Source organism: Peromyscus eremicus, chromosome 7 (genome assembly GCF_949786415.1).
Source record: "Peromyscus eremicus chromosome 7, PerEre_H2_v1, whole genome shotgun sequence".
In the NCBI taxonomy this organism is placed as follows: domain Eukaryota; kingdom Metazoa; phylum Chordata; class Mammalia; order Rodentia; family Cricetidae; genus Peromyscus; species Peromyscus eremicus.
Genome location: NC_081422.1, coordinates 109706951 through 109719388, shown reverse-complemented (window position 1 = coordinate 109719388; position 12438 = coordinate 109706951). Strand labels below are relative to the sequence as shown.

Genomic DNA, 12438 nt, shown 5'->3' with positions numbered 1-12438 from the left:
ATAGAAACAAGTGACTCCCAGGCTCCTTATGTCCTCTGTCATGCCTACATCTGGTGCTAATGGCGAAAAAGAACTTAAAACTGAAACTCTGATTGTTTTGAGTCAAAATGACTTAGTACAAACAAATAAGGAGGTCACCACGGTGACAAGAACACTCTGAACGGAGGCCTGGGGGTGTTGCTCAGTTCGTATAGGGCTTGTTTAGCATGTCCTAAGGCCCTAGGTTCAACCTCTAGCACCCCCAAAATTGGGTATTGTGGTTCACGCCTGTAATGCACTCTGGAGGTGAGGCCGGAGGATCAGAAGTTCAAGGTCATCTCCAGCTATATATAGAATTTGAGGCTAACCTGAGCTATGTGAGATTCTGTCTCAAAAACTAAAGCAAAAACTAAAACAAACAAAAATTCTAAATGGATTACGTCTTGATAAAAACCTGGTGAACATAGATGAATTTAAGAGATGGGCTCCTATGTTAATATTTAAAGTCGTTGAGCAATTCTAAGAAAGGCATTTGGAGTGTAAATTCATTGGTGTAACTGTACACTAGGAAGGGATGTGGGTGGCAGTTTTCTGCTCACCTTGGTGATCTGGTGTGTATGTTAATGGAAATTACATGACATCTAGAGAGATCCTTAGAGAGATGTCCCTGAGTCTCTAAGTGCAAAGATGTCCACATGTCACCATGATCATCTGGAGCCACAGGATATGTATGCAACTGTCCAGGAAGGAAGTGGAGCTAGAATGAGATACACTGTGGGAAGGAAGGGCATCCTGTCCCAAGTCACTACCTTAATTAGGACTTTAAAATTGACAACGTTCATTTATTCACCAGCACCTACTGGAGGAAAGCGCTGTAGGGATCTTTGCTAAGTAAGCATGTCATGAGCAGGCCAATACCTACCTCCATATTGTAGGAAACAACCTGACTCAGGACTGCCGTAAGTAAAGCATACGATGTTTGTGGATGAGTCATTTAGTACCCACCTGCCAAAGCTCACTGTATGCTGCCTGTCTTTCCTGAGAAGAGAATCACAGAGGGCTTCCCACTGCAGCATGGAGCTCCTCCCAGACTAAGAAAGCTATGAGCAGAAACCCCAGTTGCTTATGTGGAAAGCCATGCACCACCCAGGCAGATCTACCTGTGGCATGTGCTACCCACATGCCAGGGTGACGGATCAGCCTTAAACCTGCTGTGGGAACGCTGTCAGAAAGGCCAGCACTCGGATACCTTCCCTTTTCCAAGGGCACTTTGTTTTTTGTGCATGTGCACTCTGGAATAATTGAAGTCAGATGAAGCCTGTAGAATTGCTCAGAGAGACTTGTAAACACGTGTGAAATATTACCATACTCAAATGCAATGATCTCATATTTTTATAGATGAGTATGTATTTCTATAATAATACATGGGCAGGCTCTAACACCAGATCTGAAAAGAAAGAAAAGCCGAGGTGTCTAAGTGATAAGTAAAGCATACATTTGTCAAGGCGTCTCTTCAGATATACTGTGATATGAACATGTCTATGATTTCTACTGGTGAGTACATAATCGTGAGTACACCAAACACTTAGAAATGATTCAAAGTACTTTTGGGGCCAGGAGTGATGGCTCAGCAGCTAAGAGCACTTACTGCTCTTGCAGAGGACCTAGGTTCATTTCTCAGCACCCACACAGCAGCTCACAACCATTTGTAACTCCAATTCCAGGGTATTCAGTGCTTTTTTCTGACCTCTGAGGGCACTGTACACACACAGTGTATGTATATTCACGCACACACATACACATGAAATAATACTCATCTTTAAAAATAATAAATGACACATTTTAGTTGAAGGTGAGGGAAGCTGAGGCCTTTGGCTCATTAAGTTCACAGAACCACTGGATTCCACTCATAAAACCCAGGCTAAGAACATTTGCTGTTATAAACATAGAGCCTCATTTAAAAACAAAACAAAACAAAAAAACAAAAACAAAAACAAAACAAAAATGAACCTTCAAAAAATTCCCCTCAGATCTCTCCCTAATTTTATGTTACATAAAAACTTTGCATGGGAACTAGTCCTACTAGTTCCACAGTGTGACTTGAGGCCCTGTATGTATGAGGCCCTGTAGCAGGCTCCTGAGTTCCTCTCTCATGTTAGAGCTTTTTCTCCTCGCAGGAAAAAAATGCCTACATAAGGGCAGTACCCCACTGTGGTTCAGAATTGAAAATGAGAAATGGTCTCTGTGCCTGTGGCATGGCCCTTTAGTTGCCCCACCCGAGAACGAACAGTATGGCTCAGCTGTTTAGAGCACTGGCTGCTCTGACAGAGGACCCGGGTTCAATTCCCAGCACCCACATGAGGGCTCACAACTATCTAAACTCCAGTTCCAGGGGATCTAACACCCCCTTCTGGCTTCCATGGGTAGCAGGCATGAATGTGGATGCACATATATTCATGCAGGCAAACACTCATACACATACAGAGAAAAATAATTGATCGTATCACTGAGCAGATGGCCACCGAAAATCTTGGTGTAGCCTCCAATAAAGACACACACTGTATTCAATTGAAAGGTTACTTAAAGCCAGTCTTCATCAGCTCCCACCAGTGTCACCGGTGGGACATTCAGACACTATGCCATACGGCTAAGCTCTGTTCCAATAGAGCTTGTGGCAAACATTGCTTATCGCCTGAGTCAGTCTTGGGAAATTAAACAGTCTGAACTTCAGCTTTCCTCTCTGGGACATGGGTCTTAAAATACTAACAGTTTCTACCCCGCGGAGTTTCCTCAGCAATTAAATACAAGAATTATGTAAGTTCTGTGAACCCAGCCAACACATGGTATGTGCTCAGTTTGGGAGTCTCTCTTCTTTGGGGGTTGGCAGGAAGAAACACTTTCTGTGACTTCTGGGCCCAGGAGACCCCTGTGTGGCCACATCTACAGCTCTGTGTCTGACAGAGAAGCCCAGAGGCCAACACGGGGCATGCCTGGGTGGCCCTTGTTTAGGTCCAGCCACATTGCAAGCTTCCTTCCGGCCTGAGTTGTTATTGTGACTCCCTTCGCCTCCTCTTTGGAGTTTCTAGATTGACAGATGCTACTCAGTCACTCCACACATGTGCAGCTTTACATGTAGGTTTAAAAAAGAAAAGAAAAAGGTCACAGGAAATTGGAGGGGAAAGTGATGCTTGGTTTCTGACCTTAAACCAGGGGGTTTATAGAAACTTCTGCAGTCAATGTCACATGTTAATTACAGGTTGGGTGCTTGCCTGTGACTTAGAAGAAATGGAAATGAGTGAGGAAACCTTTTCTGTAAGTAGCTAGGAATTAGACACTGATCAGTAGCAAATGAACAGTTGGTGCAGATGTTTTAATGCATTGGAGAGGCAGGTAATAATTGAAAGTCTGAATTGTATTTCCTTATATGTGGAAAGGAATATTCACAATGGACCAAAAGTAGTCTCTCCAAATTCTTCCAGTGTATTACAGGGTATTGAAAATAACATTTATGGGATGGGGGTGCTGTTTTTTTTCTATAAAAACAGTACCAGATAGTAAATCCTTTTGGTTTTACGGAGCAGAGCTGATCTTTATAGCAGGAAGGTCTCTATTAAGAGAATCCACAGACGGTCTCTCTCTCCCTCCCCCAGTCCCTCTGTTTAACAACCGTTGAAAGTGTGGGGGTGTCTTCATCACAAGGCTGTATGAAAACTGACTAAATCTGCCTGCTTTAGAATATAAGGCAATGTTCATCTGGCAGCACAAACAGGAAATCATGGAAGTGGTCTAGCCTGTGCCAGTGGCCAGGATATCTTCGTGGTACCAGATGACCTGACCATTGCCCCTACAGAGCTCCCATTGTCCTGAGAGGAATGTTCAGTCAGTTAACCAAACCAGTTTTATGCAAGGTGTCTCTGGAGAGCTGAGAGAAGCAAGCCTTCCCTTGTGGACAGGTCCACAGGCAGTAGGGATACATACAGGCTGTCATTTGCTGTGGCACCTAAATAGTATTTCATCTGTGACTTTAATTTTGCCATCTAGGATTATGTGTGCTAACTGTCATGTAGTTACCACTGCCCCTCAATCCCTGTCCCAACACCCACATTGGGTAGCTCAGAATTACCCTATAACTCCAGCTCCAAGAGATCTGATAGCTTCTTTGGCCTCTGAGGGCACCTACACACACACACACACACACACACACACACACACACACACACACACACACACTTGCACATAATAAAAAGATAAAATAAATCTTAAAGGATTTATGTTTTGAAGGCTCCATTACCCAATTATATATCTTTTCCTATTTTTTTAGAGATTTATTTTACTTTTCTTTTGTGTATGTGAGTGTTTTGCTTGCATGTATATATGTGCACTGCATGGTGCCCATGAAGGACAGAAGAGGGTGCTAGACCCCCTAAAACTAGAGTTAAATTGTAAATTACCATGTGGGTGTTGGGAATTGAATCCAGGTCCTCTGCAAGAACAGCAGATGCTCTTAACTTCGGAACCATCTCTCCAGCCCTCTTTTTCCTGTTTCTAAAGTGCATTGATGTATCTCTTCAGAGAACTATGCTTTTCCCACCCAGTTCCTGGAATTCTAAAGTTTCAGAGTTGATTTGATTTTGAGTGGCAGAATTCTGGCCTTGGAGTTCAGTCAGTGGATGCACAAACATTTCACTTGAAAACTGGAGTCACACGGGAGCTGATCATTTCATGTCTCCACATTCTCCTCCTTTTGCTTCGTTCAATGTCTCTGGAGTGACTGTGTCACATGCCAGTTAGGGACCAAGTTCCCTCTAGACACCTTAGTCATCTTCCTAGCCATCTGGTTTGAATACTCACCACTCCCCTAACCCCAATAACTGAAGTAGCTGAGTATTATCAATTGAATAATTACAAATCCTATGTCTGACATCAAATCTATCTCAATACCCTCTACCAACTGCTTCCCTCTCTGTCCCCTTACAGAGACATTCTGGAAAGGGTCCTCAGATATCATGTATTCTTTCTCCCTCCCATGGCATTCTTTCTGTGCCTCATGGGTGGTTCTCATCTGTCAGAGAACAACTCAAAGATGGTCCGTGCACCTGTACCTCCCATGTTTCTCTGAGCTTCCTCATGCCCCATCAACTCACACATTGTACCATGTACTTGGCTCCCTTCTGGAATGTCATATATTTTGCTCAGCATTTGTGTGCATGCCCTAACTCTTCCACTGGGTAGTGTGAGGACAGTGGCATGCAAATAGTAGACATTCAGGAATGCTGTGACTATAGAGTCAGAACCTAAGGCCTGCTCATTAAGGAGTACCTCAAGTCCAGGTGAACAACACATGCCTAGAATACTGGCATTCATGTGGATGTCTTCAACTATCCTCTGCCCATTATAGATAACTAATCATGTCCTTTTCCCAAGAGAACTAATAACACATGATCAAAGCTGGCAGATGAACTAAAGTTGCATATAAAGACATTGTTAGGTCTCGGGTGTGTTGTCTCCACCACAAGCAACCAAATGCATGGCAAAAAGAGGGACATTGAGTGGCCAGGAGACTTCCAGAGACTACTTCCAGGCCCAGAGCTGGTGTTTCAGAGTAGTCTGAGAGGGAGTCAGAGTGAGCAGAGGGAATTGGAGGTTAGGGTCAATAGAAACAACAGGACCGTGGCAGTCTCTGCAGCAGTAGTTCCCAACCACCCTAATGCTGTGACCCTTTAATACAGTTCCTCATGTTGTGGTGACCCCCAACCACAAAATTATTTTTGTTGCTACTTCATAACTGCAATTTTACTACTGTTATGAATTGTAATGTAAATATCTGTGTTTTCTGATGGTCTTAGGGAAACCCTGTGAAGGGGTCATTCAACCCTTGAAGCAGTTGAGACCCACAGGTTGAGAACCACTGCTCTACAGTTTTATCAGGTTCTATCTGGTTAGATTACTTTTGTATTGCTACGACCAAATGACTCGACAAGAATTAAGGAAGGAAGAGATTATACCGTCTTGCAGTTTGAATGGATACAGTCAGTCACGGGGTGAAAGCGGGCTGGCAGGACCTGACCACAGTGCATTCATAGGAAACAGAGAGCACACTGAAAACGAGGTTACACATCTCAAGACGCGCTCTAAAAGACCCACTTCCTCTAGGGAGTGAGGTTCCACTTGGTGAAGTTTCTATAAGCTTCCAGAGCATCACCAGCAGTTGAGAATCAAGTTTTCAAGCACGTGACCCTGGCAAGGCTCAGAAGGGGGCCATTTAACGCTAAATCACATGGCTATGTAAGCAACCATTTAAAAGCAGGAGTCATGTCACTTAATCTCTATCCCCGATCCTCAACCTTAGTCATTGTTCAGAACATTGTAGTTACTCAGTGCTGACTCTGCCGACAGGCACGAAAACACAGCCACACAGGAAAAGCATAGAAACCGTGAGATAATATAACACGAGGCATTTTACTAAGTTTTCTCGGCTTTTCTTAGAGAGTTGCGTTTAAGTAAACTTTGAAGAGTAGGAGATACTTGAGTGGATGATCTCAGACCAGGATTATCTGCGCTCCTTCCCACGTTCCCAGGTACCTGCTCTGTTGCACATCCAGGCCATATATATGTGTTTGTGTCTGCAAGGTACACAAGTGTGCACATGTATGCATGTGGATGCTAGTGGATTTCTTAGGAATGACCCTTTTTAGGACAAGGTCTCTCATTTGACCTGAGACTCACTGATTTGGCTGGACTGGCTGACAAGTGAGCCTCAGAGAGCCACCTGCCTCCATTTCCCCGAACCTGGAATTACAAATGTGTGCATTTTGACATGGGTTCTGGAGGTTTCGCACAAGTCCTCATGCTTGCAAGGCATGTGCCTTACTAACTTAGCTGTCTCCCCAGCTCCCCCTTCATGTACGTGATGGCTGATGAGGAAGAGACTTAGAACCAGTATCTAACAACGTCCTATGTATCGAACTTTGGTTGATACGTTATCCTTGGTCGTATCTGATTTGGTTTTACCTTGTGAAGGACATGGATGGTGTGCTAGTGTGTAGCATCCCTGGAAAAAATCACTATCTAGTGTCCATGGACACAGTTCAGATGCTACCGTGTGTAAATGTGTGATTGTAGACTTGCTTCCTGGTGGCTCACACCTCCCAAACCTAATCCTTCTCTCCTGCTTTATCTCCACATCAGAATACACCACCAGCAGTCCTGACCTGTTTCTGGTCATTATCCAAGTGACCGGTGTCAGCCTCCTGCCTCCTCTGGGGATTGCCATAGCTGTGATCATCATTTTCTACTGCTATCGTGTCCATCGGCAGCAGAAGCTGAGCCCATCCTGGGAAAGCAGCAAGCCCCGGAAACTCATGGAGTTCAGTGACAACTGTGCCATCATCCTGGAGGATGATCGTTCAGATATCAGCTCTACGTGCGCCAACAACATCAACCACAATACGGAACTGCTGCCCATTGAGCTGGACACCCTGGTGGGAAAGGGCCGCTTTGCTGAGGTCTACAAGGCTAAGCTGAAGCAGAACACTTCAGAGCAGTTTGAGACTGTGGCCGTCAAGATCTTCCCCTATGAGGAGTACACATCATGGAAAACGGAGAAGGACATCTTCTCAGACATCAACCTGAAACATGAGAATATCCTGCAGTTCCTCACTGCTGAGGAGCGGAAGACAGAGCTGGGCAAGCAGTACTGGCTGATCACAGCTTTCCACGCCAAGGGTAATCTGCAGGAATACCTCACAAGGCATGTCATCAGCTGGGAGGACCTGCGGAAGCTGGGCAGCTCCCTGGCCAGGGGCATCGCTCATCTCCACAGTGACCACACGCCTTGTGGAAGACCCAAGATGCCCATCGTTCACAGGGACCTCAAGAGCTCTAACATCCTCGTGAAGAATGATTTGACCTGCTGCCTGTGTGACTTCGGGCTGTCCTTGCGCCTGGACCCTACTCTGTCTGTGGATGACTTGGCCAACAGTGGACAGGTAAGTGAGAGCTGGTGCTCCTGACCCTGACCTCACACCTGGCCTCACCTCTACTCCTTTCTTTTATTTTCTTTCTGAAAATTTTCAATTAGAGACGTGTGTGTGTGTGTGTGTGTGTGTGTGTGTGTGTGTGTGTGTGTATTTGGATGTATATGTTTGGAGCCCAAATATATTCCTCCATTGCTACTCACCTTGTTTTGTGAGACAAGGCCACTTGCTTAAACCGGAGCTCGCCAATTTGGCTAGGCTGGCTGGATAGATAGCTCCAGGGATCCTCCTGTCTCTGCCCCTCTCTACACAGTGGTGGAATTAGAAGGGTGTGCCACCACAACCACCTTTAGCATAGATCCTGGGAACTGAAGTGCTATCTTCTTGCTTGTGTGGTAAGCTCTTTGCTGGCTCAGCCATCTTCCTACTCCAGTGATTCCATTTTTGAAGCATTGTCCAAGATCCACATGGAAACCCTTTGACTAAGGTGCACTGGAGGATTTCCTTCCCAGGTGACAGCTGATGACTGTCACAGCAGGCCCATCAGGAGCGTTGCTATTTTCCATAGCTGGCAAACAGGGCACACTCTAAAACCCTCCTGGAAATGAACTGAATTTGTGAAGTTTCTGCCTTGTCAGCACTCTGCCCATAGCAGCACACGCAGTGTGGAGGTCATCTTGCAGAGACACAAACAAGTTAATATGTCAGGTCAGTGACTCACAGAGTGCTCTGTTAAAAGGAAAAATGTCTTCTAAGACATGCCAATAAGAACTATTCTTTGGAACAATGGCATCAAATTATTTGACCTCTGTATGACAGAACAGTGATTGACACTGGATGAACTCATCTATGCTGCAGTATCAGACATTTCCGTTTGAAAAACTTCCCTTAGAAATAGCTTTCCCTTTTCCCTGCGGGCCTTGTGTTTGTTTAATGTCAATCATAAAATTGATCACAAGCCTAAATAACCAGAATACAGCCACACATCACATTCATGGAATCCATTATATGATTTGGTCTTTTCATATGACTTTAATTTAGCAGAGATTTATGAAATTATGTCATATGGGTCACAGGGTAAATTAAAATTAAATGGTCGTTAAGTGACCCAGATGGGTGGCAATTATTTTCATCATGAGTCTTAGAGTTTCATGAATGAAGAAAAAAAAATCTGATTTGCAAAACCAAAAATAAACAGGCAAGGGGATGGGGAGATGACTTAGCAGCTAAGGGCACTTGCCGCTCTTACAGAGTGTTAGACTAGGGGTTTTGACCAGGTTCCTTTTCTCTGCCAGTTAAAGAATGAAAAGATAGGAAAAAGCCTTGAGGGTGAAGGATAGGAGTGGAGAAATTGAACAACAACAAACAGGAATGGGAAGAATCAACAGTTGAAGAAAGGTGTTTATTGGACTGAAAAGACACAGACCTGTAGCAGACACACAGCAAAAAGGCCTGCAGAGCATAGAGGGGATGTGGAAACTAAAAATCAAGGCTTTTCTTGAGGGCTGGGGTTTGTCTTCTCTGAAGGGTCTTCCTCCCCTAATTTAGGGTTGGTCAGTTTGAAGAATGATAGAAGGGCTGATAGGCTCAACTGTTACATAACATGTCCTGACTGGGCCTTGAACTTGGTGACCCTCTCCATTCGGAGGCCTACTGTTGGGAGAAGAAAAGTTATGAGGCCTTTGTTTTAAGCTGCCAGGATCTTGTATCAGGTCAACGGGTTGAGGAAGAAGGCAGTCATTTTGGAAGTTCGCCATCTTTGTCACTGAGCCATGGCCCCTCTCACCGTCTGTCTGTCTTTCATGGAGTCTGTCTGATTGTTAGTCCCTCCAGAGGACCTGGGTTTTGTTCCCAGCACCCACATGGCAGCTCACGATTGTCTATAACTCCAGTTCCAGGGGCTCTGATGCCCTCTTCTGGCCTCTGCAGGCACCAGTCACACATGTGGTGCATGCAAAATACTCATCACATGAAATAAAACTAAATAAATTATTAAAAAATATAAGCATCTAAAATATCATAGATGTGGCCCTTGAGGTTATCTATAAGAATATTGAATAATAGGATGGCATATGCAGCCAGATTAGTGGCTCTGGACTGGGACCCTTGTTTGAGCGTGTTTTTAGAGTCTTTGAAGAGTTCTCAAAGAGAGGAAATAACAGTATGTGTTGTGTCTGCCTGTGTAATTCTCATCATTTAAAACAGCACTATGATTTTTTAAGAGAGCATCTGCACAGGGCTGCGGATGTAGCTCAGTCAGCAGAGTGCTTGCTTAGTGTGCATGAAGCCCTGAGTTTGACTCCTCCTATCATATAAAGTGGGCGTGGTAGTACACGCCTATAGTTCCAGCACTCTGGAAACGGAGGTGGGAGGATCAGTGGTTCAAGGTAATCACTAGCTACAGAGTATGAGGCCAGCTCGGGATACATGAAACTGTGTCAAAAAAAAAAAAGAAGGAAGGAAGGAAGGGAGGGAGGGAAGGAGGGAGGGAAAGGAAGGAAGAAAGGGCGGGTTAAGAAGATACAAAGTATCACATCTCAGGCTGAAGAGCTGCTACCAGTTGCTGGCTGCTGGGGGAGAAGGGAGAGGACTCACGCTCCTTCAGTGGTATAGCCACTGTTAGTTACCCTGGTCCTGGAAAGGACCCACCAACGCTTTTATGAGCAACACTAATCAAATGCAATGGATCATTTTAAAAAGACAAGGAAGTAGGTAGGGGACTTGTTAGCAAGAAAAGGTTCAAGAAACAGGCAGGAAATAAGAGAGGAGAGTGAGGGTGAATATGATCAAAGTAAATCATATACATGTATGAACTTACCTAGGAATAAAAGAAGAAACTCCCAGAAATAAACAAAACATCCTCCATGTATGAGAAACCTCAAGCTTAAGTCCCTTTAACAAGTTCCCTCAGAATTAAATTATGCGCTTCATTCTGTGTTTTGTTTTGTTTTGTTTTAAGGTGGGAACTGCAAGATACATGGCCCCCGAAGTTCTAGAATCCAGGATGAATTTGGAGAACGTGGAGTCCTTCAAGCAGACAGATGTCTACTCCATGGCTCTGGTACTCTGGGAAATGACATCCCGTTGCAATGCGGTGGGAGGTACGTACTTGGTGACAGTGCAGTCAGAGGTGGGTCCCCACTCCAGATGATGTAAAGGTGTCTGTCTCAGGCATGGTTCCAGGGTTCGGCACAGAGCAGTGAACGCCACGCTGGGAGGCAGTTGAGACCGTGTACTGCATAGCTCTTCCAGGATTACTCTGAACAGCCAAGGTTTCTAAGTGAAAACCCACATTGGGAACATAAGGCTTTATATCTCCTTTCATACAGCTATTTAGAATTACTTTTCTCTCCCCAGATATCTTAATATCTTGCAGGAGGTGGTCACTAGCAGCAGGAATAAGAACGATTTCTATTTACCTAAAAGATAATAGTCAGAGGAGCATCTGCCTTTGGTTTCTTCTCATTTGGATTTAAAGGACTGAAAAAATACTTGACTAAACATTTACTCTTGTAGATATGACTTCTTTTCCTCAAAACTAAACAGGATATGTCTATTTGGATTTTAAAACTCTGGGAACATTTATTGAAGATGATGGCTAGCCCCTAAGACTCCTTTCCCTTTCCTCTGGAAACCCCACAGTCAACTATCACCTTTCCTTCTCTTTCTTTGAGCATTCTCCCCAAGTAGAGTACCACAGCTCTCCCAGGTTCCCTAGTTCTCATCTCTGCATGCTGTCCATCAAGTCCTTCCCACTGTGACAGACTGCCTTAGGGTTTCCATCACTATGAGAAGGTACTGACCAGAAGCAAACTGGGGAGGAAAGGCTTTATTTCATCTTACAGGTTCAGTCCATTGTTCAGTGAACAGTCCATTGTCCAGGGAAGTCAGGCAGCTCCTCAAACAGGGCAGGAACCTGAGGTGGGTGCTGATGTGAAGACCGTGGAGCAATGCTGCTTACTGGCTTGCTCTTCATGGCTCACTTAGCCTGCATTCTTAGAGCTCCAAGGACCACCTGCCCAGGAGTGGTACTGCCCCCAGAGATCTGGACCCTCCCAGATGAATCATCAATCAAAAAGATGACTCCACAAATCAGTCTGCTGGGGGAATTTTCTCAAGTGAGGTCCCCTTTTCCAAAAGGACTTCAGCTTGTGTCAAGTCAACATAAAACTAGCCAGCACAGAGGCTGCCATTGTCTTGATTATAGATAACAATGGACATTCTTTGAGTGTTCTACTCATACTTTGTCTTGGGGGTATTGTTCTCAGATGACCAGAAAGAAAGACTGGTGGTTCTCTACATTCTGTCTCCATCACCCATTCTCCACTCAATGGTTTCCATCAGGTCTCACCTGGAGAATGAGTGCATCCAGCCTTGTCCAGATGAAGTCAAGCTTGGCCATCATTCTTGTTGACTTTTTGTTTTATAATAATATTAGACTTACAAAACAGCATCAAGAAGAACACAGAGAGCTAAGGAGGTG

At 44.6% G+C, this 12438-nt stretch overlaps 1 protein-coding gene across 2 annotated transcripts in view; it reads left to right on the top strand.

The window, feature by feature from the left end:
* Positions 1 to 12438, top strand: part of Tgfbr2 (transforming growth factor beta receptor 2) — a 98129-nt gene that overhangs the window by 69129 nt on the left and 16562 nt on the right. For both annotated transcript variants that reach the window (XM_059268829.1, XM_059268830.1), the window contains 2 exons: positions 7168 to 7967; positions 10915 to 11056. In XM_059268829.1, coding sequence (XP_059124812.1) covers positions 7168 to 7967; positions 10915 to 11056 — 942 coding nt within the window. The remainder of the gene's footprint in view (positions 1 to 7167; positions 7968 to 10914; positions 11057 to 12438) is intronic.